Source organism: Rhamphochromis longiceps, linkage group LG7 (assembly GCF_057381845.1).
Source record: "Rhamphochromis longiceps isolate RC_006_pf linkage group LG7, R_longiceps_female_GT1.1, whole genome shotgun sequence".
NCBI lineage: Eukaryota > Metazoa > Chordata > Actinopteri > Cichliformes > Cichlidae > Rhamphochromis > Rhamphochromis longiceps.
The window spans coordinates 55,186,651-55,214,320 of record NC_140563.1 but is presented as its reverse complement, the minus strand read 5'-3'; the positions used below and the strand labels follow the sequence as shown (position 1 = coordinate 55,214,320).

General features: G+C 39.3%; 2 protein-coding genes across 9 annotated transcripts; one reads left to right on the top strand and one right to left on the bottom strand.

Moving 5' to 3' along the window:
* Positions 1–15,606, top strand: LOC146666384 (interleukin-31 receptor subunit alpha). Its single transcript, XM_085414384.1, has 16 exons — positions 1–397; positions 529–582; positions 2,658–2,714; positions 2,837–2,948; positions 3,053–3,210; positions 3,327–3,472; positions 8,261–8,402; positions 8,507–8,595; positions 9,418–9,625; positions 9,706–9,891; positions 11,261–11,392; positions 11,500–11,661; positions 12,411–12,554; positions 12,643–12,724; positions 12,835–12,916; positions 13,073–15,606. The coding sequence occupies exons 1-16, from the start codon at positions 316–318 to the stop codon at positions 13,541–13,543; spliced, it is 2,307 nt and encodes a 768-aa protein (XP_085270510.1). The 5' UTR covers positions 1–315; the 3' UTR covers positions 13,544–15,606.
* On the bottom strand, positions 15,078–25,053 carry srek1 (splicing regulatory glutamine/lysine-rich protein 1). Of its 8 annotated transcripts, none has more exons than XM_085414390.1 (12): positions 24,468–24,602; positions 23,271–23,793; positions 22,684–22,813; positions 22,189–22,304; positions 20,670–20,816; positions 20,041–20,219; positions 19,826–19,956; positions 19,624–19,735; positions 19,431–19,538; positions 18,997–19,080; positions 18,769–18,883; positions 15,078–17,235 (listed from the first exon to the last, which is right to left on the bottom strand). In XM_085414390.1, the coding sequence occupies exons 3-12, from the start codon at positions 22,712–22,714 to the stop codon at positions 17,083–17,085; spliced, it is 1,176 nt and encodes a 391-aa protein (XP_085270516.1). In that variant the 5' UTR covers positions 22,715–22,813; positions 23,271–23,793; positions 24,468–24,602; the 3' UTR covers positions 15,078–17,082. The 8 variants fall into 8 exon arrangements, with proteins under 8 accessions (XP_085270516.1, XP_085270518.1, XP_085270513.1 ...); XM_085414392.1 differs by having other exon boundaries at positions 22,684–23,421; positions 23,585–23,793; XM_085414387.1 differs by lacking the exons at positions 22,684–22,813; positions 23,271–23,793 and adding an exon at positions 24,772–25,053 and having other exon boundaries at positions 18,997–19,068; positions 24,468–24,601.
* Positions 25,054–27,670: the final 2,617 nt, after the last annotated feature.

Here is a 27,670-nt window from a genome sequence, read left to right as displayed (position 1 = left end):
TGTTGTTTGAGCAGATACAACATCTTCGACTCAACAGTTCTATTTGTGGAAAGAAGAAGTACAAACAAGGCTGTTTCTGCATACTTCAGGGGACCTACCGTTTCTTGTCAGTCTATGAGTCCTATGAACTGTGTCACACACTGTGACCCCGCCCCTCCATGCTCAGTGTCAAAACTCCCCGACAATATTTCCTTCTCACACACGCTGGAGAGAGCAGCTACTGTGTGAATCATGATTGTGAATGGCAGAAGACTGTGGGTGTGAGGTTACGAAGACACCGTCTTGGTTTCAGTCTTTCAGACAGACCCGGGCGAAATGGCTGGTTGTAAAGTTCAGCTGGATTTTTCAGACTCTAGATGTTCTTCATGTGCAAGCCATCCATATTATATCATCCTGGGTAAGCGTCCTTTTTTTTTAAAAATCTGCCTTTCTACTTGATAAACTTCTTGTCTTGGTACAGCTCAATCTTTCTGGAAGGATTTAAATCCACGAACATCTCTGTGATAACTCCTGTTGTTCACATTCAAGGTCTGATTCTTGTTCACTACGCTACACTCTCCATGCATTCTCAAGTAACTCAAGGTAGGATTACCACAACATTTCTAATAATTCATTGTCTTATTACTGTTCATATATTGGTTAGCGCTGTGTGTACTGCAATTTTCCAGCATTCTGATTCATGTGAACTTGTGGAGCATTTGTCTCATTTGGCACAAGATGAAGAGTGAAGGACGGTAGTGGTAGTACTATATTTGCCCTACATTTGCACATTTAACCCAGAGTGTCACATGCCATTTATTTTAACCTTCATTCAGTCTAATACAACAACTCAGTCCAACAGAGTATTTCACTTCATCGATGAAATAACAACTTATAAATATGCTTTACACCACCATGATCACTAATGAAGAGAGCAGCAGTATGTCAGGCTCTGTTTACTGTACTGGACCCCACACCCTACATGTAAACTTCGCACTTGATCCTCCCTTTTAAATGATAACTATATCAGAGCACTTGCATGTTGTTTTGAACTTCCATCATACAGTCATGTTGAAAAAAGAAAGTGCACCTTCCGTCAGTTGTACTTGTCAGAACGTAACAATAATTAAAAAATAAAATCATAAATCTAATTCTTAGCTTAATATCAGAGTTTTCTGGGTCACAAAAACAGCTCTTTTTACCATCAGGGTAATGCTGAACGTGTAATCTGGTCTGGAGCATATTATATTCAGAGTTTAGGTTTGAAATCATCCAACTGTGCCACATTATCTCTGATTGTTTTATTTGCAACTTATGTTTTAAGTGCAATGCAATTCTCTCTGCACGTGCAGCTTGTTAAGCTGTATTTTACTAAGATCGCACATGAAGCCCAGCTGTACAGTTACAGCAGTGCAAACGTCGCAGTCCCACTGGAGTTTGCATATTTAGATGAGATGCGCGTGCTTCAGTAACATCTATTAGATCAATGCTAAGGTCTGTCGTAAAATTAATTTCACTTAGATCTGTTGACCAACTAAAGCAAAGCCCCACGGTCTTTACTATTTAAATGGACCCACTTAAAGGTTTCAGAGGTCTAATGCGCAGCCATTATAAATAAACAGCAGCGTAGAGAGCGCACCCAGCAAAAAAATGATTAACTTGAATTTAAATGTTTATTTAACACTCTAAATGCACTAAATCCCACAATTCAGCATCCTTAACATCCTGCCTAATTTGCACCAATATCGCATTGTCCTGTTATAGTTTTTTGTGTTGTTTATAGATTTTTACCAGCATGTTATCTTCATCATCTGAGATGTGTTTGATTGGAGTAGACGCCACTCGTAGTGATCTTTTTGTGCGGTGCAAGAGTTAAATGAAATGTGCAACATCCCTTTTTATGAGAGCTGTACAGACCCTGAAGCAGAAAGCCTGGGTTATCAGAGAAACTTAATGATCTGCATTTTCATATCCATCATATCTGACGGAGGTTTTAGCTTTTATCAAACCAGCTGACGCAAAGAAAAGAGAGACTGTGTCGAAATTCCCCCATGGTATAACTCTCAGGTCTTAAACTGAGGTAAATGCAACTGGAGGTGAACAAAAAAAATTACATGAAATGGAGAAACAATGTGTGAAAACATAACTACTGCTTACTGCTTCCATAGAAATGAAAGGGGATCATCACCAAGTGTGAGCACGTCTATAAAAGCAGATGTTTGGCGGTTTGCACAGTATTCTCGAGTCAAATGCAAGGTGATCTGTCGGACAGCTAAAGCTTGGCCCAACGTCAGTCATGCAGCAGCAGGGCGATGATCCCCAGGACGGCAGGAAATTTAGAGTGACTGAAAAAGAAAGGCTTAATGTGCTAAAACAACAATGTAAGAAGAGTGGACCAGAATTCCTTCGTAATGCATCGAGAGACTGATAAAGTCCCAAGCCAGGTGTACTTAAGGAAAGGAGGGAGTTTGTAATTAGTTGTCTTTGTTTGTCTGTCTGTCTGTAAGATATTGTTTTCAAATTTTGTGTGATGGTAGATGCCAATAACAGCTTACACTGCTTTAATTTGGCTGGGAAACAGGACCTGTAAAAATTGTATCATTAAAAACATCTACTTTTGTAACAATTTCTCATGAATTTACTAAATATTTTGTGTCACATACCATATTCATGTGCAGAGAAGTGCAAGGTAAACGAGATTTCTTCCAAATACGAGCATTGTGGACTTCACCCAGGTAAAGAAAACACATACTGGGTCATCCTGAGGTGACCCATAATCTTTGAAATCAGATTTGAGACAGGAAAACGGTTTTTTTCTTTCTTTCTTTCTGGTGACTGTGCACTGCCTCTTTTACAGATGGAGTCCGTGATTTGGACTGTTTTACTAAAAATCCATGGTCCAATTTAAGATGTATGTGGAAACCTGGAAAACACGCATCCAAAAATACACATATACTCGTAATACAACCGTAAGTAGTTTTGTTTTTCCCTTTTTACCTTACAACCACATGTTTTAAAAATGCATATGAAAATGTCCTTGTTTGTAATTAACATCTTTTGTTTCTTCTTCTAGACAAAAAGGAAACTATTGCAGAGTTTATAAAAACATCAATAAATCTCGTGAAGAGATCACCTTCTATAAAAACCACTATGTGACCATTCAGATTTTTGAAAACAGTCAGTCAAAAAATTGCACCAAGGCAGTTTTTCAAGGTTCACCGGAGAGCCTGCGTAAGTAAAAAAAAATAAAATAAAATAAATAAATAAATAAAAATTTAAGGAGCAGCACTTTGTTTAAAATTTAAAAATTGATGAAATTTTGGGGATAATTTTCCTGACTGTTTCAGAGCGATGTGACCCTCCAAATTATGTGAAATTCACACGGCACTCTGGGAAACTGGACATAAATGTGAGCTGGGATCAAAACGATGTCAAGCATATCATGTCTTACTCTGTCAGATACAAAGCACTGGGAAGCCTTCAATGGAATGAGGTCAGTTATTTACTATACGATTGATATCAAAGTTTGCATTATTGCAGAGCACTACTGTTAAAGACCAGAGGGTTATCCACACGCGTGCACAAAACATCAGAAAAAAAAGAAAGCTGCTGGTCTTTAGCTTGCCCAGCTTAAGTCATTGTTAACAAAAGACAGACATGCCCAATGTTCCCTCTAAGCTGCGCACTGCTGCCACAGTCTTTGCGCACAAAAAAATCTGCGTTGCACACAAAAAGAATCTAACCTGAATTAAAATTAAAATTGAAACTAACAACTCTGTTTTGCAGTGTTAGTCAGAAAGTGACTGTCTGCTCCTGTATGGGATTAGAACGATGCCACCTTATCCCATAGTCCAGCCAATCACGCGATTTACATTCGTGTATACCGAGCTAATCAACGTCGTTGACAGGCTATGACAGCGTCCTTATGTGCCAACACCGGTGTTTTAGCTAGCAAAGCAGCGTGGCTGAGTGAAGCCACGTTAATGACAACGTGTAAAACCATTGGAGATGTGAGCAGGACCGACGGAGCAATTGATGGAAAAAGTGTGGACTTTATACCAGTTTTTAAATTGTGTTGATAGGCGACGTAAAACCAGAGTTATGATAAAAATATGCAATGTTTGGTTTTCTTCCTGAATACTGTCATTGTTTATATTTACTGCGGGAAGAAACGGTTAAACCGGCGTTTAAACATCGAAGCACTCTGCTTTTGAGCAAAACCAAAAAAAAAAAAAACCTCACCCTTTCCTATTGGTGGAAAAATGTACCATGTCGACCAATCAAAAATTATATGGCAACGTGGCATTTAGTTGTTTAGGAAGGGGGAAGTTTTAGGAGTGACAGCAGTGTTTTGAGATGTGAGAGATTTGCGACGTTTAGCGCAAATCTTGTGTAGTTAGTGTGTAGTGTTGTCAATAGTTTTGTTGTGTGTGTCAGAACAATGAGACTGTTAAAGGTGTTACAGGAGTGATACATCTCCTGTTGTCAGGCCTGCAGGTATCAGGCTTTTGTTCTCCTTTATCTCATAGTGGACAGAGATTATTTTTGGAGTGGCACAAATAGTTTGTGTGGCATCAAATTTGATGCAGAACAGCTGATTGTTCTGTAAATAGTTTGAAATGTTTGTTTAAAAAAAACGCCTTGGCTGCATTTTTAGGTAAACAGCTGCAAAAAACTTTGTTGTTTGCAAAACTCAGTAACTTTTTTGGAGAAGTAACTATATAATTATTTGCCCAACATTGGTCTTTATATACTGTGTTTTGCAGACGGAGAGTTACAGGACTCTCTCCCAGACCACAGACTCATAATACAAGTCAGAGCTTTATAATAAATAAATAAATAAAGTTGTGTTTTCAAAATTGGAGTTCAAGTTATTTTTACTTCCAATAGTGTTAACATACTACACAGGTCAGGAACAAGATTCTTTAAAATTTTCATTGTAAGTGGGCTAAAGCAGTTAATTAAAAGTAGTCTAACATAAATGTAAACGCTGTAATTTGATTATTTTAATAAACCATGTAACTTGGATGGATTAGATGCCGGCGTGACCACAGTGCACACGTCTGCTGTTGCTCACAGTGGTCCAAGGGATCGCTCAGGGAGTTTGTGCGTTCGCTCAGACACATGAAAACTTAGAGGGAGCATTGGACATGCCCTAAAAAAACCAGAGACATCAGAGACAACTATAAATCCCCATGAGCAAAAATAACCGCATCTTTATCGACTATAGTCAACTGTGGCCTTGTATGTGTTGAGTATGTTGGTTTTGCCCATGAAAATCTTCTCTCCCAATGTCCATGCAAAAAGGGTTATTTTGTGACCAAACACATCCACACTGGCTGATTGCAGGCTATTGTGTCTGTGCATGGTTCCTCCACATGCTGCCGAATCATATTGTTAAATTGCCAGTATATCTTGTTTCTACACACTCAACCACGTTTGGAGATGTAAACCACTTTGACCTCAGGACTAAGTCCATGGCATGAATGGACCTGTTCTTGGTCCTCTTCTTTCAAGGGCTTCTGCTGCCTGAGGTATTCACTCAGCATATAAACAGTTGTTGCCATCTTTTAGATGTGGATCTTTGTTATTTCATCTTGGATAGCAGTTCTGAGACTCAATAGTCCTTCTCTGTCTTCCTGTACTTAATATATAGTCTCAGGGTGCTGGATTTGAGATTAAACCCTTGATGCAAGGCAAGTCCCTTCTTTTTTGATATCAATGGCTTCTTCCTCCTTTGGTGAGCATACTATCCCAGCAGGCTATCTGATGACTGGCAGGCATAATTGTTGATTGCCCAGATAGTCTTCGGACTTATTCTCTGCAGGTGTGCGACAATATGCAGCTTTCCTGGCAGCTTTACAAGTTGGTTGTGGGATTTCAAGGTTCTTATAGCTATCCTCAATGTCTTTGTTGCCTTTCGACTACACTTTTCTTGTTTGAATGACATTCCTATGTCATTATTGTAGGTCCTAGTAGTGTGGATCAGTGAAGTATCTTGTTCACTCCTGGTATACAGCTCGATGCCATCCATGTACAGGAAGTGGCTAAAGTTTGCTTCATACGATAGTTGGCATCTGTAGCCAACTACTCTATCTTGTTAATGATGTGATTGAAGGGGTTCAAGCATATGCAGAACAGCACTGGAGACAGAGCATCTCCTTGGTAAATCACACACTTTGAAGCGCCTTGAGGCGACTTTTGTTGTGATTTGGCGCTATATAAATAAAATTGAATTGAATTGAACTTTGTTCACTGAATTCCTCTTAGGGTCCTTTTAGGCTCTTAGGGTCCTGTTGGTCTTGTATAGTTCCAGCCAGTAAGTCGTAATCTTTCTTGTAGTCAATCCAGGCAGTGCACAAGGTGGTCACTCTGGTCTTCCAGGCTCAAGTGACTGGTCTGTCCAACCACAGGCTGCTGTTTCGTTCTGAAGTTGCTGCCAATTCCTTTCTAGGCCCCACCCATGTATTGAGCCATGTTTCTGCTCATCTTTGCCATTACAATGATGGACAAGTTTGTGTGAGCTTGGAGGTTGCCAGAAGAAATGTACTTGTTTGATTGCATTGTGCCATAGGAAAAGTGGTGGCGGAGTCGGGATCGTGGTGTGAGGATGGGTTTTGTGTGCGTGTATACATATAACAACCAGCAGAAATGACACAGACCTACACACATACAACAAGACTGTTGATTTGTGTATCTATGTTTTTGCATAATTTTCTCGTCCAGGTGTTGTTTGTATTTGTGGGTTTTTTCCTTACAGGTGGAGCAGTTGATGAGCCATTGTGGGGGGTTTTGGTCTTTTTTCCCCCCTGCCTGTCAGCTTTGACATTGCAATATTTCACATGTAGTGTGAATAATGATAGAAATAATAATAATAAGAGTTGGCTCAAGAGTTGGGAGTTCGCCTTGTAATCGGAAGGTTGCCGGTTCGAGCCCCGGCTCGGACAGTCTCGGTCGTTGTGTCCTTGGGCAAGACACTTCACCCGTTGCCTACTGGTGGTGGTCAGAGGGCCCGGTGGCGCCAGTGTTTGGCAGCCTCACCTCTGTCGGTGGCTGTGGCTACAACGTAGCTTGCCATCACCAGTGTGTGAATGGGTGGATGACTGAATGTGTAAAGCGCTTTGGGGTCCTTAGGGACTAGTAAAGCGCTATACAAATTTACCATTTACCATAACAGAAGCAAATAGATAAAATTTAATTTAGAAAATCACAAGCCTACAGATATTTTATAGAGCTTGACTTGAAAAAGCAAATATGGCACAGCAGTGCATTCAGAGGGCAGTCTGCCTGGCTAAGACAGGCAGTTTTTTTTTTACTTTTAACATCTTGTACATAACTACTGTTTTCTTCTACTTTGAAAATCTAACACACACCATGCCTGTCTTTGTATTTGCTCTTCGGGTCTTTTCACCATTGACAGTTTTCCATCACTATACTGTATTAGAGTGAAAGAGGCATTCAAAAGCAGGTTTGAAATGTAAACAACATCTGAAATAGCTGAATCTTAGATTTGCCTTTAAAGTGCAGCATGATCTGAGCTGGACTTTTATGATTTCGAAACACAGGTGCTTTCCTTTCCGATGCAGTATTATCCATAATAAAGGATTAAAAAAACAAAACAAACATTGATAGACAGCAACTCTCATAGACAGACACATTTATCTGAGGGAGACAAAAAGTAGCCTACGTCTAAAGGTCTACGTAAAGATCTCCGTGAAATGAGTCAGAGCTTACCAACTGACGTTAACTGCCCACACTTTAGTCATGTAACAGTTAAAGTTGCCAGATGATGAGATTATGTCTAACTGAAAGTCAAATTTCTCTGAAATATGGTCTCAGAAGCTTGAAAAGAAAATCGACTACCATGAGCTGGGTGATTTTTGCTTTGCAACATTCGTTCTGATTGTATTTCTCTTCCAGTCTAATTTTAAATCACAGCAGCTTTTATATCAATTTCTGCTAAAGAAAACGATCCATTTTAAATCCAGCCTGAATCCTTACTCACACTCTGGAAAGTACACGGTGAACATTAGGTATATTAAGGAATTCATTCAGGTAATATACAAATTACCTGAATTACTTGTAACTGCAGGCGTACTTGTTTTTCCAAACTTTAGTTCTTAACCTCTTTCTGGAGGCATTCTGATCGGCTCTCTGTGACTTTGTCGGCTTGCATTTTTGCTCTGAACCAGTTTCTTCCACTATACTCTACAAAAAACAAAACAGATGTTTATTTCGGATACTTCCCTAACGCACACACTGATTTCTGTGCTGCTTGCAGTCACCTGGAATGTCCCAGAATAAAACTACATGCAGAGTGGAGAATCTAAACTCCTCAGTGGCCTACGCTCTACAGATACACTGCATCACCAATACTAAATGTACACAGTGCCCATGGAGTGAAGCTTACACTGTGCCATCAGGTTAGTGTTTGCTTTCTACTTTGTTTTTCTCCTAAAACCGGATAAAGGATTACCTGCTTATGTTCGAAGTAAAAAACCAAAAACAACCCAGTTTGCTCTTTCAGAGGTGACATCACAGCCGGTCATCGTCAACTTTAAAGAAACTGACGTCGCCAATGAAAAGGGTACTCGCCTTGTTTCAATAACCTGGAAGGTAATTTTTCTTCAAAAACATCTTCTGAGAACATGCTATTAAACAAAAAGCAGAATGTAGAAAACACTCAGCAGCCACTTCATTAGGTACACCTGTTTTAATGTTTGCTCGCAAAAAATGTCGAATGTGACAATCGCATGGAGCAGCAGTTCTCTGGGATAAAATGCCTTGTTGATGTCAGAGGGGAATGTCCAGGATTCTCTGAGTAGATTGTAAAGCAGCTGTAACTGAAATGCTCAGTTGTTACAACCACGGTATGCAGAAGAGCTCTTCTGTGAGGCTTGAAGCAGTTGTGCTAGCAGAGGACACCGGGTGATATTTCTGTCAGCTGGAAACAGGAACCTGAAGCTACAGTTCACACAGGTTCAACAGAAGATTGGACAAATGCTGCCTGGTCTGATGAATTTCAATTTCTGCTGTGATGTCACAATTTGCTGTAAGCAACATGAAGGCATGGGACCATCCTGCCTTGTATAGATGTTTCAGGCTGCTGGTGGTGTAATAGGGTGGGGAATATTTTCTTGGCAGGCTTTCGGCTCTTAATGGTTTCTGGAACATGATCTCAAACCAGACCTCAATCCAATAGAGCATCTTTGGGATGCACAGCCAACAAATCTGCAGTAACTGTGTGATGATGTCATGTCGACATGGACTAGAATCTCTGAGGTGTGGTTCCAGCACCTTGTCGAATCTGTGCCATGAAACATTAAGGTAGCTTTGAAGGCAAAGGGTGGGCCAACCCGATACTAGTAGCTGGTGAATGTAAATGCAGCGATTAGTCATAGCTGCTTGTTTTGATAATAAACTGTTTTTGATCGTTAGGTTTCTGCCAGAGACCTGCATGATGGCTACATCGTGACCATTGGGAAAGAGTCAGGAGAGGCCCCAATTGAGCGGATCGACACCATTCAGCCCAGCATCACACTGATTCTCTCCTACTCAGCTTATAGTGTGAGCATCCAGTCTTTCAACAACGTCAGCATCTCTCCAGCTGTGAGCCATATAATACCCCTCCGCGAAGACATGGACAGTCAGTACTCATTTCCATCCTTACAGCTCTCTTAAAGGTGTCGTTTTCACCACAGATCTGAACAAAGTATACATCCACAGGTATGGGAGATGATGAGCTGAACGTGACAGTCCACAATAACATATCCTTCAAAATCTACTGGAAAGACTTCCTTCTCAAAAAATACGTGTGCTATTGTGCGGAGTGGAGGGAAGAGAAGACTAAAACAGCGTACAAGTCCTTTTACCTTAAAGGCAAAAACTACTATACTTTCTCTCTTTTAAAAGGTATGTTAATATTATGAGTTTTTGGTCAGCACCGTTTAAATGCAATTTGATTTGACTTGCCTAAATGATTTTATACACAATACTGGATTGATATTGGACAGCAGAGATCACTGCATGTTGTCAGATTTAGCTGGGAAAAACACTTTGGATATGGCTAGGGAAAACTTTTAATTCAGTTAAAGTTAATTGTAAGTATGCAAGTATGGCCCAAATGTTTCAAGCATATGTTTCTTTATAAAACGTGGATACTACTTCCATAACATTGTCCACTGATTTGTGGACTTGAGTTTAAAGCTTCTGTGTTAGAAAATGTACTGTCCCAATCTGTATTTATTTACTTATTCTAGAGCTAGAAAAACTGATTAGGTACTCGCATAGATACCTGGTATGGCTGTAGATGTATGTGTCTCCTCCTGCAGATACCTGTTAATTAGAGCTATGCGTAAATAAAATAATACTAGAGCTTGGAACTTGAACACTGAAATAAGCGTTTGTGTAAGTGCTAAATCAGCTTCAAAACCAAACCTGTCAGAAGTCCATTGCAGAGGTCTGTGCAACTGACTAACGTTCCTTAAGTGGCTTAGTGGAAGTTACTGTTAGCTTTCAAGTCACTGCTGATTTTTTTTCCTGTGTTCAGCCCAATCAACAAAAGCTAATCTGCTGACTTTACAAGTTGATTGTGCAAGATTAGTCATTCTGTTTTGTTTGTCTGCCCTTAAAAAAATAAATATCAGCTAATATAATGGATTGGATTTATATAGCGCTTTTCAAGGCACCCAAAGTGCTTTTACAATGCCACTATTCATTCACTCTCGCATTCACACACTGGTGGAGGCAAGCTACGGTTGTAGCCACAGCTGCCCAGGGGCAGACTGACAGAAGTTAGGCTGCCATATCGCGCCCCCCCGGCCAACACCAGTAGGGTAAAGTGTCTTGCCCAAGGACACAATGACCAGGACAGAGAGCCCGGGGATCGAACCGGCGACCTTCCGGTTACAGATACGCTTCCCAACCCCCTGAGCCACGGTCGCCCCCATATATTGGAATGCTGGATTTTTAAATCACCACATGCCAGTACAGATTACAATCTGTGTCTATACTTTGGACCCATACAATGGATGTATGCCGCTTGCTGACCAGCTTGGAAGCCAAATTTGGCACTCCACCCCAAACCTGGCTCCAAAACACTAACATGGTGGAAACTTGAAAAGATATATATATATATATATATATATATATATATATATATATATATATATATATATATCTACTTGCTTGTGAACACTTGAGTTGCTTTGCAAATGTAATACATATATTTCGTTTTCTTCCAGCGATCAATCATAATTCATTTGATATCTCAAATATCCAGAACCCTTGAAGCCTTACAAGAGATACACCGTCAGTCTGCACGTGCGACCGAATAAGGACACCTGCAACATGAAGCATCTTAACAACAGCGAAGGAACGTTTGCAAGCACAAAGTTTTATTTCATGGAAGGCAGTAAGGCACAGGCACTCTTCTCCAAAACAAGCAGACACACATACATTACAAGTCACCAACAAAACACTCTGACCTCTTGAAACTGCTTTCCCGTGTCATTCTTAAAGCTCCTGTGAGTGGTCCCGCAAACATCAGCAGTTACAATTTGACACAGAATTCAATGGTGCTGCAGTGGTCATCCATCCCAGAAGAAGACACCAGAGGCTTCCTACTGGGTTACACAATCCACTACACTGAGAACCACCTGAGGGGAACAGAATCTGAGAACAGTAAGACACCTCCACTTACTCCATAAGCTTATTCATAAACTGCTGAATTTTGTTGAATATAATAATAGCACTGGCATCACATCCACTGGTTGCTCTACAGCACATGCATCATCCTCACTGAATTTCCTGTTTGTCAGCTACTTTGTTTACTCTTCTCAGTTTTCCTGAAGTTAATGAATGCTGTAATCACACTGCAGTTTTTAGTCTTGATTTTAATGACCTCATACACTACTTGATGTAGCTATGACATCATAACCTAATTAACTCTCTGGATAGGACTAGTTTGTCAAGATGGCTGAGCAACCTAAAGATAATCTACTATCAAATGTTACTGTTACATTATTTCTTTCAAAAGTCTTCCACTCACGTATTAAAATACTCCAAAATCATTTGACAGGAAAGCCATTCTAACACCGCTGCTGCTATTTCAGCAAGTGAATATGCTCATGATGACAATATTTTCATATGATAATACTAACATACTCATAAAGACAACACTAACATGTTCACCATGACACTGCTAATATGCTATGCTCATAATGATAATGCTAATATGTTCATAACGTCAATGCTAACATGTTCACAATGCTAACGCTAACATGCTTATAATGTCAGTACTAACATGCTTTTAATGTCACTGCTAACATGCGCATAATGACGATGCTAACATGCTTGTAATGTCAATGCTAACATGCTCATAAAGACAATGCTAACATGCTAATTATGACAAAAACTCATTTTGATTGCAGACATTACAGTGGATCCAAATGTTAACAAGTATGAACTAAAGGATCTTACAAGTGGTACAACATACCAAGTCCAGATATCAGGTTTCACCTCTAAAGGAACAGGAAAACGAAGTGAACCCAACTTTTTTACAACGACTCAAGAAGGTCAGTCAAGTAATATTTCAACCATCAACTGTACATATAATTAAATTTCTAATTTTTTATTTTTGCCTTTATTTATTTATTTGCACAGGAAGTTTTAAATTCACTAGTATTATTGCAGCCATTGCAGTTTTGGCTGCTGGACTGATATTTGGACCACCAATAATAAAAAGGTACAACTTGTCAACCAATAGCTGGAACAGGATTCCACCAAAGTCGCTAATTAGCTATGTCTACCACTGTGCACAAGCTTTACCTTAACCATTCCTTTAATGCTTTTTAGAGCAAAAGTTGTCCTCTGGCCAAGCATACCTAATCCTGGAAAGAGCAATACAATGCAGAAAATAGACAGGCCCTGTGAACTGGTAAGTGTCAGCTGTGACAAAGCACACAGTTTTAATGTTGTGGAAACCTAAAACAACCTGAAACTTATTTTAGGGGACTGCTATTATAGTCCCAGTGCATCAGATGAAATATGTTGTATAAAATTAAATACATCAGTGTGTCATTTGGTTACATAGGAACTCCTTGAGGTAATCAATACTCTGAAGGCTGAAGAATGGGAAACAAAAAGTCTCCATATAATTGAGAAAGAAGCTGTCGCCCCTGCCACGATATTGCCAGCAATGCTACCGCTTCTTTGTGGCTTAGACAAACGGGGAGATTCACCAGGAATTACTTGTAACTGGATCCAAACAGAGACAGATGATGCAACTGGCAATACATCTCCCAACAATACTACAGACACATTGTTGGAAACCCAGCAGACAGACCTACAAAGTTTTCCTTTTCCCTTTCCAAGTGGCTATACCACGATGGAAATGTTTCAGCACGTAATGCCACAGAGCATCACTGCCGTTACTCAAGACATGGAAAGTGACCCAGAGGACGCAGACCTGACTGTATTCAATCCTAAGCCAGGACTGGACTATGTAAGACAATTTAGCACCAGTCCAGTCTCGGACAGTGACCACTTGTCCACTATTTTGTGATGAAGGTCAAACTGCAGAGCATAAAGAGGAAAAATCACTATGTGAACAACTTAGTCTAAAAGGCCAAAGTAAGAACTGCTGCCCCTGACTGTTTCTGCTGTGGCTTATGAAGAACAACAATTCAGTTTACCAACAACATGGATTCATTTGGCTAATAAAATCAGCAGAATTACCAAGACAGTGTTTACATCACATTTATGTAAAAAACTGAACCAAAAGAATGGCATGCCAGTTGTTAGAATTGGAGTAAAAAGACAAAACATCCTCCCAAAAAGTGCACTTAACCATTACCACGGTCAATGAATTAGCTATTAATATACTGCTGCATGGGCTGAGCTGAAGTTACATGGTAAGGTTTTAAAAACTGAGCTTTAAAATGATTAGCGGCAATAAAAAAACAGAGAGAGTCCGACAGTGATTACTGACTGTTTTTAGGGGCTTGTTGAGATTAAATATAACAAGATACAAAGCATTAAAACATGTAAAAAACACAAAGGCCTTATTAAACGCAGAGTCGTTTGGGCCCGGAAGCAGGATTCATGACGTCATCACTTAAAGACCGAATAGAGGTAGTTGTGCAAAATCTTGTGGCCTTAAGTCATGGGGAAAAAAGGCACCAGTTTAACACACAAAAACATTTTCAAACTTTTTGAAGGCTGTTCATTGTCAGCTGGTCTGAAATGTTCAATCAGTGGCTGTTCTCATAATGAAGACCTTACTTTACGTCACCCTTTTGCAGAAAGCCTAAACAAAGCTTAGCAGTCTACAACCATAAGGTGTTACTTGAAATGCTTGTCTTAGCCATGCCGACCTTTGATAAATCACAATAAATGGAAGGTATGACTGTGGCTTATGCGGTTTTCATCATGTGAACAGATTACTTTTACTTGGAAATAAAGAGCTCTCTTGCCCGGCATCTTTTGAGGAGCATGAATGTCTAACAAATTTTGTGCCTTTTTATCTCATTGAAGTTGGGGTATGTCACAGCAGAGGTCAGACGTTTGACCGGAAGACAAATGGTTGAAGCTCAAGGTGTTCACTTTGGTCAGACACTATTCAATTAACAGAGATTTCTAAAGGCAGATCATATATCGCACACACAGATGAGTGAAAGTGTTATCCGTAAATATGAATTGTTGCTACTCTTTCAAAGCACAGATAATAATATAACTGGGCCCATATCGAGAACTGGTGGTGCACCACAGTCAACACAAAGCCCAAGTTACAAAATCAAACAAAATTAGTCAATGAAAAATCTCTTTTATTGAGTGTTTTTGGAAACGGATGTACTGTTAGATTTGAAATTAAGAGGATTTATACATGAAAGCTCTTCAAAAACAGTGGCACCACACTTTTACATAGAGTCCAAAATCCAGCATCAAAGGACCACTCCTCATGGACTGAACCGTCAAACATGTTTATACATAATATACCTTCAGAAGTGGGTAAATGTTTATAAAAATAAAATTCTTCACATACTGAAATACTTGGATTTTTAAAACTACATTTTAAGATGACCACTTCAGACTGAAGATTTGTTTTGTTTTTTTAAATTGTAAAAACAAAGTAAGAAAAAAAAAAGGCAGAAGGCAGGACAACAAAATACAAGCAATCATAAAATCAGGTCTGTAAAATCCAGCAAAGAGGAATTTGGCCACACACAGCCATAAAGTATCCTTTTAAAAACACGTTCAAAAAACAGAAAACACACATACACAAAGTCACATAGATCTCAATCTGGGGCCAGCTTGCAAACACTCGACCGAATAAACTGAAATAGTAAAAATTGAGAAAAATAGGTCTAGGTCTACTTAATTATTAGTATACTCTGTAACGAATAAATGAGGACAGCTAAAACTTTAATATAATGTCTCGATAGTTTTCAACATCCTAAACAAGTCTCCATATTTTTTCTTAGTGTAGGCACTTTTTGGCCCTAATGTGCTTACATGCAGTTTGTGGACCTTTGACGTTTCCTGTTCAGTCTCTTCTTGGCTGCTTCTGAGAACTTTAATCGCCCCACTTTCTCCAGTAACATCAGCTGACAGACATTTATAGCACATCACCATTATTTTACAGTATAGGCATGTGACTTATATACAGTATAAAACAGTATATAACTTTTTTTCTCCTCACACAGTATTAGAACAATAGCAGGACGTGATACTTTGTGACCTTGTTGCAACTGCTAACCAGAAATAAAAAAAGTGATTCAATGATGTACAACCAAATGAGTTCACTGTTCACAGCATAAGATAACACCGTTCTTTAATATTGTCACTATGCCACTTCAAGCCATAAAATTAAAATGCAGTTTGCAGGTTGCAACCGTTCCCGGACCATAAAACAAATATGGTGCAAAAAGGGGACTTAAAGGTAACTTCACTGACATCACAGCCCACATTTTCCTTCACCAACATACAAAGGGGCAAATGAACTTTTCAGCATAAGCAGAAATGTTATTTTAAACTCAATATTCCTCTAAGGGACTTTGTGTTTATCCATTTCCTGAAACATCACATATATAATGTGCCATTGCTTCACTTAGTGAAAAGGCAAAAAAAAAAAAAACAAATATGGGAAGTTTCTCGCACAGCCATTGTGTGACCACAGCCAGCGCATTAAAAATAATGGGAAAAACAAGCCAGACTGTGTACAAGTCTGTGGGGGAAAAGAATTAGAGTTAGCTGCTTTAAGGTAGGCCTAGCTTCTAATTAACCAGTCTCTAGTGTAGGAGTGTAACCTTCAGTTTCTTACTTGCATCGCCTTCTTGCTCACCATGTCCTGTTTAACAACACCAACATGATGATGACAGAAAGACTCAGGTTGAGGGTCTAAGATGGGATTTCACGCTATTTTTTTTTTTTTAATATTCAGATTATGGGAACCCTGCTTTCACTCTGGCTCTCACACAGGACAGGCATGCAACGAACCCTTTATGTTCCTCACTAAACAATTTAAGACAAACATTTGACTCCTGCTGCAGATTGTTGCTGCTTATTTTTACTTCAAAACGTTTTTGAAGTACTCAACTTTACAGTTAATAAATATGTAAATATGTGACAGTCACAAATAACATATCTAGCTTTAAATGAATCGATAAATGAGTATGACCTCTATTCCTCATCTGTGTATCTGGAATGTGACCAACCTTCCTGGAAATGCGGGAACATTACAGTACTACTATACTAGCTGTCAAAAGTTTAAGAACCTATACCATAAGGACATAAAAGCAGAAGAAGAAGAAGTTGTCAGTGGAATAGCTAAGCAGAAAAAGTGTGGCCTTCTCTATGATGCTGAGCACTCACTTGCCCTTAAGGTTTGATAGTGAGATTAGGCTGACTTAGAGGAGCCATGTGTGTCACCAGTCAGGGGATGATAATAGGAAAGAAAAAAAAAGTAAGATGCCATTCAGTGCTTCTGTATGTACACACTCACGCACACACTCACGCACGTACACACACACACACTCACGCACGTACACAATGGGCAATAAGATACCTGGATGAACAATATTAGTGTCCATGGTGTTGCTGAAGTCACTTTGCACCAACATATGCTTCCTCCTCGTGGTTAGTCTTGTAGCTGCCGTTATGCTGGGCGCAGGGTGATGACGTCATGTCCTCACTTGGTGTGGCTGAGCCTTCTCTGTCACTTTCTTCCTTTCCTTCTCTGACATACCTCGCTTCAGCCTGAAATGGCAACAATGAACGATCAACTTTGACCAACAAAAATATTCAAAGAGAAAAACGCTCAAGTGCAGGAAAACTATGCTGTGCACATTAACAATTATTTGATACTTCCATCTTTTTCAAACAGGAGTTTATCTGACAGTTGTAAACATCAAGTACTTAAGCTTATAGTACAAATATGTACCTAATCTCATACTAATTGATAATAAAAATTAGTATCTGGAATAAGCTGAGGCATCCCCTCATGTTGTCCAAGATAAGGACAATTTTGGACAATACCTCCCACCCAACATGCTGGACAGCCACAGGAGCATGCTCAGTGAAAGACTGATTTACCCAAATGCACCACTGAAAGACACAAGAAATGATTCCTGCCTGTGGCTCTCTCCCTATACAACTCCATCTATAATTACACCCTTTTGCACATGCTCTACAGTGAAAATAACAATGTTTTACAGTTTACAGTAAAATGTCAATCATATATATTTAATCTCTGTAATATTCTGCATATTTATAATTGAGCTTTCCGTATATATTAGAGCTGTTTCTTAGATTTTGTAACTTTGTAATATATTACATTTAGTTCAGTCTGTTACTGTTCTTATCGTCTTGGAGCAACTGTAAATAAATAATTTCATTAAACTATTCTGATTCTTGTGCTTTTTGTTATTATGTCTGCTTGCTAAAAATCAATATTTCACTCCTGTAACAGCCTGCATATCATCTGGAATACTGGTTTAAATCTGGTTTGCGTAACTTTGCAGCAATCAGCACCAGAGCTAAGAGCTCTGATGTTACTTGGAACACATAGGTCAAAGGGAGGAAGAGCAGAAATGTTAATCAAGATGCATTGTATTTTTATAACAAGTTTTCTTTTCTTTTTTAAATCAATATTTGTACCAGCTTCACTGTATATTAAATTAACAGTGACTGTGTTGATTCTGGTTGCAGTTTCATGTAAAAAGCTGTTAACCAAAATACGTGACAAACCCATACGGATGCTGCAGCTCGTCTTGCAGAAATGATGGTGGTTTTTGAGGAGAACATTTGTTTGGCTGTTACTTGTCAAACAAATGTTCAGATTGTTATCAACAGAAAGGCTCAAGTGTCACAAATCTAAATCACCTTTTATCTCTTGGCTATCATTTGGGGGATCTATGTAGTAAACTTCAGAAGTAGGACAGTCGTGTGGTTTGATACTCAAGTTGGAGACGAATGGAAACATTCACTTGTGCTGGTGTGAATGACATGCAACAATGCCACTACTTTTGAGGTAGAAACTATTCAGAATGGGACTTTCAGAGTGATCTGCAAACCAAAGTGTGCTGAGAACTAAACCATACAGCAAAAGATTGATGTCACATACCAGAAAGACGAAGCTCGTGCATGCAAGTTGTATTATTAAATGCTTCCAGGCCTATGGATCTGGAATAATTAGATAACTCCAAGTATAAGCAACATAATGTGCACATAACTGAGTCATTCCTTATTTGTAAATTATTAGATTTGTGACTGAAGCGTAATCTGTAATACCTTCCCTGGCTTGGCTTTGCTCCTTATCCTGTCCTCGTCTTTGCGGCTCCTTTTTCTGGACGTGGACCCGTCCCTTCTGTCCCTGCTGCGTTCTCTCTTCTTCTCTCTTTTACTTCTAAAAGTAAGAACCAACCTTCAAGCAAACATAACTGAACCTACAATTGTATAACACAGTAAAAAAAACTTACCTACAAAAAATGTTTGGCAGCATGAGATGGTTGGATTTACCTTTTTGGTGACGGTGATTTGGCTTTCCTTCGAGGGCTTCTTGACCGATCCTTACTCCTGCGCTTGTGCCCCCTGGTAACAACACTTTATTAAGTGCATGGAGATAAAGGTGTTATAAATAACACATCTTATTTTAGTTAAACGATCAACATCCTTTTTTGCACCACAATAACATACAAACAGCAGCAAATTTAGGGAGATATGAAGATTAAGAATCTGGTGCCCTCTACTGCCAAAGGCAAGAATCACAGGTCTTATTACAGCTGATCAGATTCTTTTATTATTGTTATTATTAAACACGTAATAATCCAGAAATATTCCAGGAGTATGTTGTAGGTGGTCCCATGTGTTGAGCTAAACGACAGTATAACAAAGACATTCAGACTCTTGGGAAGAAAAAAAAAAATCAGTGAGGTTTTTGCCTCACTGCATACCTCGAGCGACTCCGACTGCGTCTCCTGTCTCTGGAGCGAGAGAGTCTCCTGTGACTGCTTCGGGAACTGTGTGAGTCACTGCCCGGCAGCAACCTCTGTGATGTTCTGCTTCAAACAGAAGCAAAAGGGGAAAAGTGTCAACAACTAAATTGTAACGCAACACTAAAACCCTGATGCTAAAAAAGCCAGTCACCTGTGTTTTGAGTGGGATCTTTTCCGGCGTGCCTTTGAGTGTGAACGGGAGCGTGAACGTGAATGTGACCGCCGTGACCTTTGAGACTGGCTGGAGGAACACTTCTTTGTTTCTGTGAGAGGAACAAGCAGTAATCTCAGTACACGACAATTACTTCAGCAACTTTAATCAAGTCTTCATGCAGGAAGACCAAATATCGTACCAGGTTCAATGGCAGCAGCAATGGTAGACTGTGCTTCACGCACCCTCTTCATCACATTTTCTAACTCTTTAGCAGCAGCCTGAGGCGTCAGCTCTGGGGGTTTCACAATAGCGTTATTGGAATGATTAACCCTGAAAGACAAAAGTATCAACCGGCTCTTAAAACCACGTTATTTTACGCATTTTCCCATTTTACAATTTTAACTAAATACATACTTCAGCGGTCTGTCTCCAAACATGACTCCATTTAATGTGAGGGCTCTGGCAACAGACTCTTGCTCAACAAACTCTACAAAGGCAAAACGAGTTGGCTGGGTCTCATCTCCGGCCATTCGGACAAACTTCACATCTCCCACCTGTTTAAAGAATTCCAACAGCTGCTCTGCAGTGGTGGTCTGCGGAAAGAAAAGATCAACTCAGTTTAAAGAAACATACAAGCCCCAAAATACAAAGCTTTTTAAAAACTGCTGAACCTAGAACTGGGCAATTTAATTGGTAGAAACTGTTGTCAATGCTCTCAGATTTTGTCACATCTTTTTCTTAATTTTTATTTTCTCTGCTTAACCTTCGGATGTCTGCACTCATCACTGCATTCTGTTTTTATCTACATTTAAAAAAGCAAACCAACTTTTTTAGAACTGGGGCTGTACATGTCATCAATTTACAGATGTTTCACAGATGTTTAAAACAACAGTATTGGCCCAGAATTTTACAACTGAGCTTATAGTTTCCTCAATATGGTGAAGGTGGTACAAGCCAAACCCAAACAAGTAAGTAATAATATTATCATGAGCCTGTAGAATGAGGTCACATGGCCTTTAAATATACGAAGACTTTTGTGTTACCTGTGAGTTCAAGTTGCCAACATACACTGTCCTCCTGATCTCATCAATTTTTGAGGGATCCACATTTCCCATGAGCGGCGGCTGGGCGAGTACTGACGACGAGGGGTCGAGATTGGCTGGAAGTCGATTCACTAAGGGAAGGTTCAGCTGCAGGTGTGTGAAACAAAGACACAGGTTTTGTTAGTACTGCACGATTATGGTGAAAGGCATGATCATTTTATTATACTGTCATGTAAACTTAAAGCTGCTTTCACATCCATGCTGTGCCACATTTCTGCTAATGTACAAATATCTGCAGCAAAATAAAATTTGCCCCCCAAAACACAAATAAAATACAGTAAAAGTATAAAAGTACCAAAATCAACCACTGCTACAGTTCCTGTTAGTTAACCTTTGCAAACAACAAAAGGTGTTTGTTAGCATGACTTAAGTGTATCACCTAGAAACACATTTAAACAAAATAACTCAATTTACTGTTTCCTACACGGAGGATGTGACTAAAACTAAAACTAAGATCATCATCACATTAACACCTTTGCAAAGGTTTTGACACTTTGGACCAGAGAGCCGTTATTCACACGTGCAATTATTGTTCCATTTACTATTTTCTTAAATCCGCGGTGACTCTACGATGTTTAGTTCACATGTTTGACCACACAGAATGACATCAAATTGGCGATTTCAATGCATTGTTAGCCACACCATCGCACCCTTGCACAGGCTCGCTTTTACGGACATCCGACTGCAGGTGATCCACGTTAGCAACCACAGCGCTGTTGTCTTTAAGTCATGCATTCTTTATCCTGCAGTTTGTGGTGAGTTTTCAGTAAAGCCAAAGTATTTCTAAACAGCAGATGATGATCTGCTTCAGGAGACAAGCTCTTCTACTCGGCTCCACATATGAATTATGTTGCACATCTGTCTTTTAGCATAGTTACTCATCCACATTATTTCAGGAAACTTAAAGCTGCACGCTGCGGGAAAGTATCATGACGTATCATTTAGAGAGTGCCTGATTTGTTTTTGCTTTGTGTTCTATTGGTGAAGCACACATTTTAAACATCAGTTGGTAATAGTTATTCAACAGTGCGAAGTAAAACCGTGATCATGATTTACATGATCATTCTGACCTCGTGAAATTTTAAAAATCATGCAACTCTGGTAAAATAAACCCCACCCTCTCACATTTTCATGGCACGCCAACCATTAATCTGAAATACTCGCATTGTCCAATTTTAGTTAAAATTAGATGAAAAATAACAACTTTGACATCTTTGTCCTCTCTGCTGTTGTTGTAGGATGGGGTCAAAATGACACTTCCTAGTGTTAATCTCAATCAAAATTCTGACTTCTTGACTGCTACTGTGTGATAATGAAAATGGATGCTTCACCAGTAGACCACAAAGCAAAACCGAATGAGGCACTCCCTAAATCACTACCTGATGACATGCAACTGTATATTATGATTTACTTGCATGAATAACAGGCAGACACGAATTATGACAGTGGCCAGACTTACATTCTGAAGTGGAGCTGGAGTAGGAATTGGCAGCAATCCCCCACCAGGAATCAGACTGGGTACTGGAGTGGCAGGTGCCAAAAGTGACAAAGCCTTGGCCTCTTCTGGGATTTTCCCTGCAGGACAAAAGCAGATATTAGTGAAGGCAATAGAAAAACTCCTCTTTGTCTCCTCTATGTCTGCACAATTAGCCCACTGTACTCTAGAGAGAAAGAGAGCATACACTTCCCATACAGCCTACAAATCTTCTACTGTCTACTCATGATATGCTGGAGACCGAGCATCCTTACTTTGCTTTTATTAAAAAAAATAAAACAAAGAAAAAAAACATTTCTCTCAGTGAATCTGAATTATTCTCAATGAAAATCCTTACTTTCTCAAAAACAAAAAGAAAACTTATTTTGTCCTTGGTCTCTTTTCAAAAACATAAAGAAAGGAAGAAAGGAGAAACAAAATAATGCAGAGAATGAGTCAACACTTTGATGTATGGGTCACCTGTACTGGAAACATATTGGTCATGAACCATACGATATCAAGCATGGACGCTTTTCCGTGGGGGGAGGGGGCGATCGTTTCGGAGTGTCGGAAAGGTGTGCAACACAAGACAACCCCAATGGCTGCATCACTAATAGCACACAGAACATCAGATACAGAAAAGAACAACAATTTTAAGAACTGTAGGAAAGGTTAGCCAAAACTTAGCTATAAAAAACACCTAATTAGAATTTTCTTTTTTTCCTCTCTGCATTCTAATCTGCTTCCTTGCTGCAGAAGTTAATAAAAAAAAAAAAACAGCTACAGGTTTATCACATCATAGCTGGTGGCACTGAGCATAAAAATGACACATTTCCCCTTCTAATGTTAGAAGGGGAAAAAAAGGAGCATTAATGTCACCAAGCATTAATGCGTTTGACTCACTGCTAAATACTAAACATCCACATTAGAGTCGTAGAGCACGAATATGAGGAAAAAGCCCTAACTGCTGCCTTTTACAACACACTTGAATTACAGATGTGAAGTGCACTTATAGCTTGAAGAATTTTATGCTCCGATGAGGTAAAGTTTTCACTGCCGACTCTCACTTTTTCACAAAGACTAGCCCCTCACTACAACGAGGCGTAGTGGACAGGAGAGTAAAGTGTTAGGGATCCTCCTAGCATCCCATGTGTGACACACATCCCCATCGGTATGCCGTAGCAACCTGGACAGAACTCAATCACACACAAGCTGCAGCTGTAGCGGAAAGAGAGAGGGGGGTGGGGGGGTTGGACAATAATCAAAACAACAAACCAAAATAACAAATATAAACACAACGCTAGAGATAAGCAATATTGTAGTATTCTGGATAGAGACAGTAGAGAGTGGACAACATGGGAAAGTATGAAAGGAAACAAACCAAAAGAAAAAAAATTTCAAAAGGAAAAAAAAAAAAAAAAAAAAAAAAAAAAAGAGACAAGGTGTCCATCTTGGAAGGTTCAGCGGGCTATTCTCCTGGTCACATTCCCCCCTTGAAGGCTGCGTTGGCCCGATCGGGGATAGTGGCTTGGAAAACAATGCCTGACTCAGGCTAGTGTAGTAGTGTAACAGCTGGGCCACTCTAGTCATCTGATATGCACACATAATCACACAGAAAAAACATACAAAACCAAATTAATAAACTCAGTAGCCATCCAGCACCAAGTCACGTGGACAAAAAGCATCAAGTCAGAGGTGATATCATTTTGACTGTACACAAGGAACAACAGTGGCACCAAAGAGGGAGGGAGATTTAATGAAAAGAAGCACCGAAACAAAAACAAATAAAAATATGTATCTATGTTTTTTTTTAATGAAGAGAGAAAAGGGTGAGTTATTGAGTAATATCCATCAAACAATATTTAAAATATGCATAAAACTATTTTCTGCAGGCAGTCCAGTGTTTATAGTGTGGATTCAGCTTCAAAAACATTCAACCTAGCTTTAATGGCCTGTGTGGAAACCATTTTGTGAAACCAAACAAGAGACCCTAGCTCGGTGCTATGCGAATTTCTTTTTTTGTAAATGCTGTGGCGATACAACCACTAACCTGTACCAAATAATTGTACACAAACAGTTAAAAAAAAAAAAAGACCTAACCAGTGGCACAACTCGACAATTTTTCATGTGGGTTAAAAAAATAAAATAAAATAATCACAATTACATAAAAATAACCCAGAATTCAACCACAACAACTGAATTCAGAGGAAGGAGGTCATAACAAAGTCAAGGTTGTTTCTTTAAACGTAAAGGCCTGCACTCACCTTCCGCACATGGTACTACTATCAAAGCTCTGTCAATAAACACAGTATTAGTGAGATGTTGCGCCACACCAACACTGGAGGGGTCTCGGTACTTTATGTAGCACACTTTGGACGAGAAAGAGAGGGGGGCGTTGCTGTAAACAAAAAAAGGGAAAAGGAAAAGAGAGAAAGAAGCGTGGGAACGCGGGTTAGTCATTTAATTTTGTTTCATCTGGGACTTTTTAGTTTATAATTTAAGAACCGCGACAAGGCCGCAGGTCCGCAGAGTTGCTTGACTAGCCATGCCGAGGCAGACTGCTCTTACTCGGGCGGGTAGAGCCGCAACTCCTCGATGTCTCCCAGGAAACCGAAGAGAGTGCGCATCTGCTCGCTGCTCACGGCCGAGGACAGGTTGGTTATCTGGACGACGGGTGTCCCCGGTATCCCGCTCATTATGCAAACTACTAAACGCGACGCAATAAATAACGTTTTTTGGTTTTTTTTAAAAAAATTAAAATTATTTTTATTTTTCAGTTACCCTACTGTGTTAAATACACAGAGCATCCAAGAAGGCGGAGCGACAGGGGTTCTTCCTCTTTATTCCCAACAGGAGTGAACAGTACGCTTTGAGGTCCGCTACCGCCCCCTGGTGCATTGTATGGTACAATGCATTTAATCAGTTTAAAATGATTCGTTGGCCATATCGCTCATGGTCGATATCAAGCCAGGAAAAAAAAAAACATTAGTCATTTCTGTCAACTGGCGAAGAAGGTAGCAGAAATCGCAAGGAATATAACATTACAGTCCTATTAAGATATTTTAAGTGGCCAAAAAGGACAGGATTGATTCTAATATAGGTAAATAATGCATAATAATGATAAAATATAAAATAATCTTAAAGATAGTTGCAAAAACAGGTCTTTTTAGGTTTTATCTGTCATTTATATGTAAGCCCTTCGCAAATCCTTTTGATTATAGTTACCAGTATAAGAGATTATATATAGAAGTCACTATTTTAGGACAATACTGGCCTGGTTCAAAATTAACTTTTATTGCTCACCTCAATAAATAAAGTAAATGTCAATGATAACAATTTTTAGCATAATTGTACCTAGGAAAATTAAACCTTGCAGGCTGTGAAAAGAAGAAAAGGAATCAAGCAACTGATCTTCAAAGTGGAAGTAGCACAGCATGTTGGATCTGATATGCTCAAGTTATTCATCCACAGGAATAAAATATTTAGGGCCAAGCAGAATATATATCACAATGACTTGGTCATCGACAGGACTTATAGACTTTAGTGAAGTTCATGGGTCACTTCAATAACATGAGACTATGACATTTACTTAACCCTTGTGTGGTGTTCGTATTTTTGTTACTCAGCCAGTGTTCATGGGTCTGGTGGACCCGCTAGAGTTTTGGCTTTCCAAATTAACACTATCAAACAATTTTATGTTAAATTACTCAACAGATGTTTACTTCATCCCAATTACAAGACATATGAACAGCAAACATGGTTAATTTTTTCCCTTTACCTTTGTTAGATCACATTTATGAATTAATGTGCTTCTCGTTTTTCTTTTATATAAAATGTTATAAATAAATCAGTTATAATCAAGTGGAGTGAGTGGAAAGACACAACACATTTACACGTGAAAAAATAATTAATTGTTTAATTTTTCTTTTGAAAAAAACTGAACACGGGTCTCACAGACCCGAACACCATACAAGGGTTAATACAGCCAACAAATTTGAATGTATGTGTCCATGTTAGTTAGTTACTCATTTATCTTTTTCTTCTTCTTCTTCTGGATGCTTCCTTAAGGGGTCACCACAGTGGATCACCTGCCTCCTTCACAACCTTTTCCTAGCATACTTTTCTGTCACACCAACCCTCTCCATGCCCTCCTTCTCTACATCAGTGAACCTCCTCCGAGGTCTTCCTTTTTTACTCCCGCCTGACAGCTCCATTTTCAACATCTCTTGTCCAGCATATCCACAATCCCTCCTCTACACACGTCCAAACCACGTCAGCCGAGTCTCTCTAACGTTTTCTCCAAACTGAGCCGTCCCTCTGATGTACTCATTTCTAAATCTGTCCATTCTGGTCACTCCCAGTGAAAATCGAAACATTTTAAATTCCACCATCTTTAAACCAAACGTCATAGCATCTCTGTACATACTGAACGACTGAAATTTGTATTTCCATTTTTTAACTTTCTCAGTGAAGCCAGGGCTTCTCAAAATATTCTATAACCACAATCAGAATACTTTATCCCTAATGAAATTATGTCGAATATTGTGCCGAGATCGCCACAGCAATAATTAAATTAGAAAGTACTGAATATTAGTATCCACTGGGTAACAGATGAAGTTAAACGTTTGAAACACAACTTAAATGCAGATAGTGTGATTGTATACATCTTCAGAATTCATTAAAAACTTTTCGAGCTATTGTGTTTAAAGACATTAATGCACCCAAGTGCAATCAAAAACATAACCTTCAAAAAATATACGTTTGGCAATTTTGTTTTCATGAAGTCCGAATCTATATCTGTACAAAAGCATTAAAGAAGCATATATTTATGTCATTGTGTGTGTAATTGACATGACGTGTGAGGTCCGCACACACACACACACACACACATGTATTTATACTGTACAGTGAGGTCCACAGTCAAGATGTGAGTGAACTGCAGATTTTTACCGTTAATTCAATGGCTTTTACAAAAAAATCTACATTGACTCTTTATGGATGACACTTTGATACACTGCACCCAGAGGACAACTTTGACATCATTTTTAATATAAAGATTGTTTTTAATACTTGGATAAAAATCCTGAAGTGTAGAAGCCACAGATTTTGCCACATCCTCCCTTGAGATGCTGCCAGGCTCTTACTGCAGCTGCCTTCAGTTACTGGAAAGCATGCTATACTGTGCCGACATTTGGTGACACGCTCGGTCACTGAAGCGGCTTTGAATGGGAAAATCCTGGCTTGTGCTGCCATCCCACTAGTTTTGCAACTTGATCCTGCTGCTTGTGTCAGCAGTCACATCATCAGCAAACAGCCGCTCTGCTAGATGATGTGATCTTCTTTGGATCATGAGCTCTTCCCATCATTCTGGTACAAGTTATGTTGTTTTCATCTATCCAAAGAACAGTTTCCAGAACTGTGCTGACTCTTTTAGATGCTTTCTTACAAAATCTAATCGGACCTTCTT

Bases quoted from the DNA above. Each gene is read 5' to 3' on its own strand.
- LOC146666384 (XM_085414384.1), top strand. From the start codon at position 316: ATGGCTGGTTGTAAAGTTCAGCTGGATTTTTCAGACTCTAGATGTTCT. The intron at 3,473-8,260 runs GTCAGTTATTTA...TGCTGCTTGCAG, and splicing joins GAAGCCTTCAATGGAATGAG to TCACCTGGAATGTCCCAGAA. The intron at 9,892-11,260 runs GTATGTTAATAT...TCAAATATCCAG, and splicing joins TACTTTCTCTCTTTTAAAAG to AACCCTTGAAGCCTTACAAG.
- srek1 (XM_085414385.1), bottom strand. From the start codon at position 24,899: ATGAGCGGGATACCGGGGACACCCGTCGTCCAGATAACCAACCTGTCC. The intron at 19,957-20,040 runs GTATGTATTTAG...TTTGTCTTTCAG, and splicing joins TTTGGAGACAGACCGCTGAA to GGTTAATCATTCCAATAACG. The intron at 18,884-18,996 runs GTAAATCCAACC...TCTTACTTTTAG, and splicing joins AAATCACCGTCACCAAAAAG to AAGTAAAAGAGAGAAGAAGA.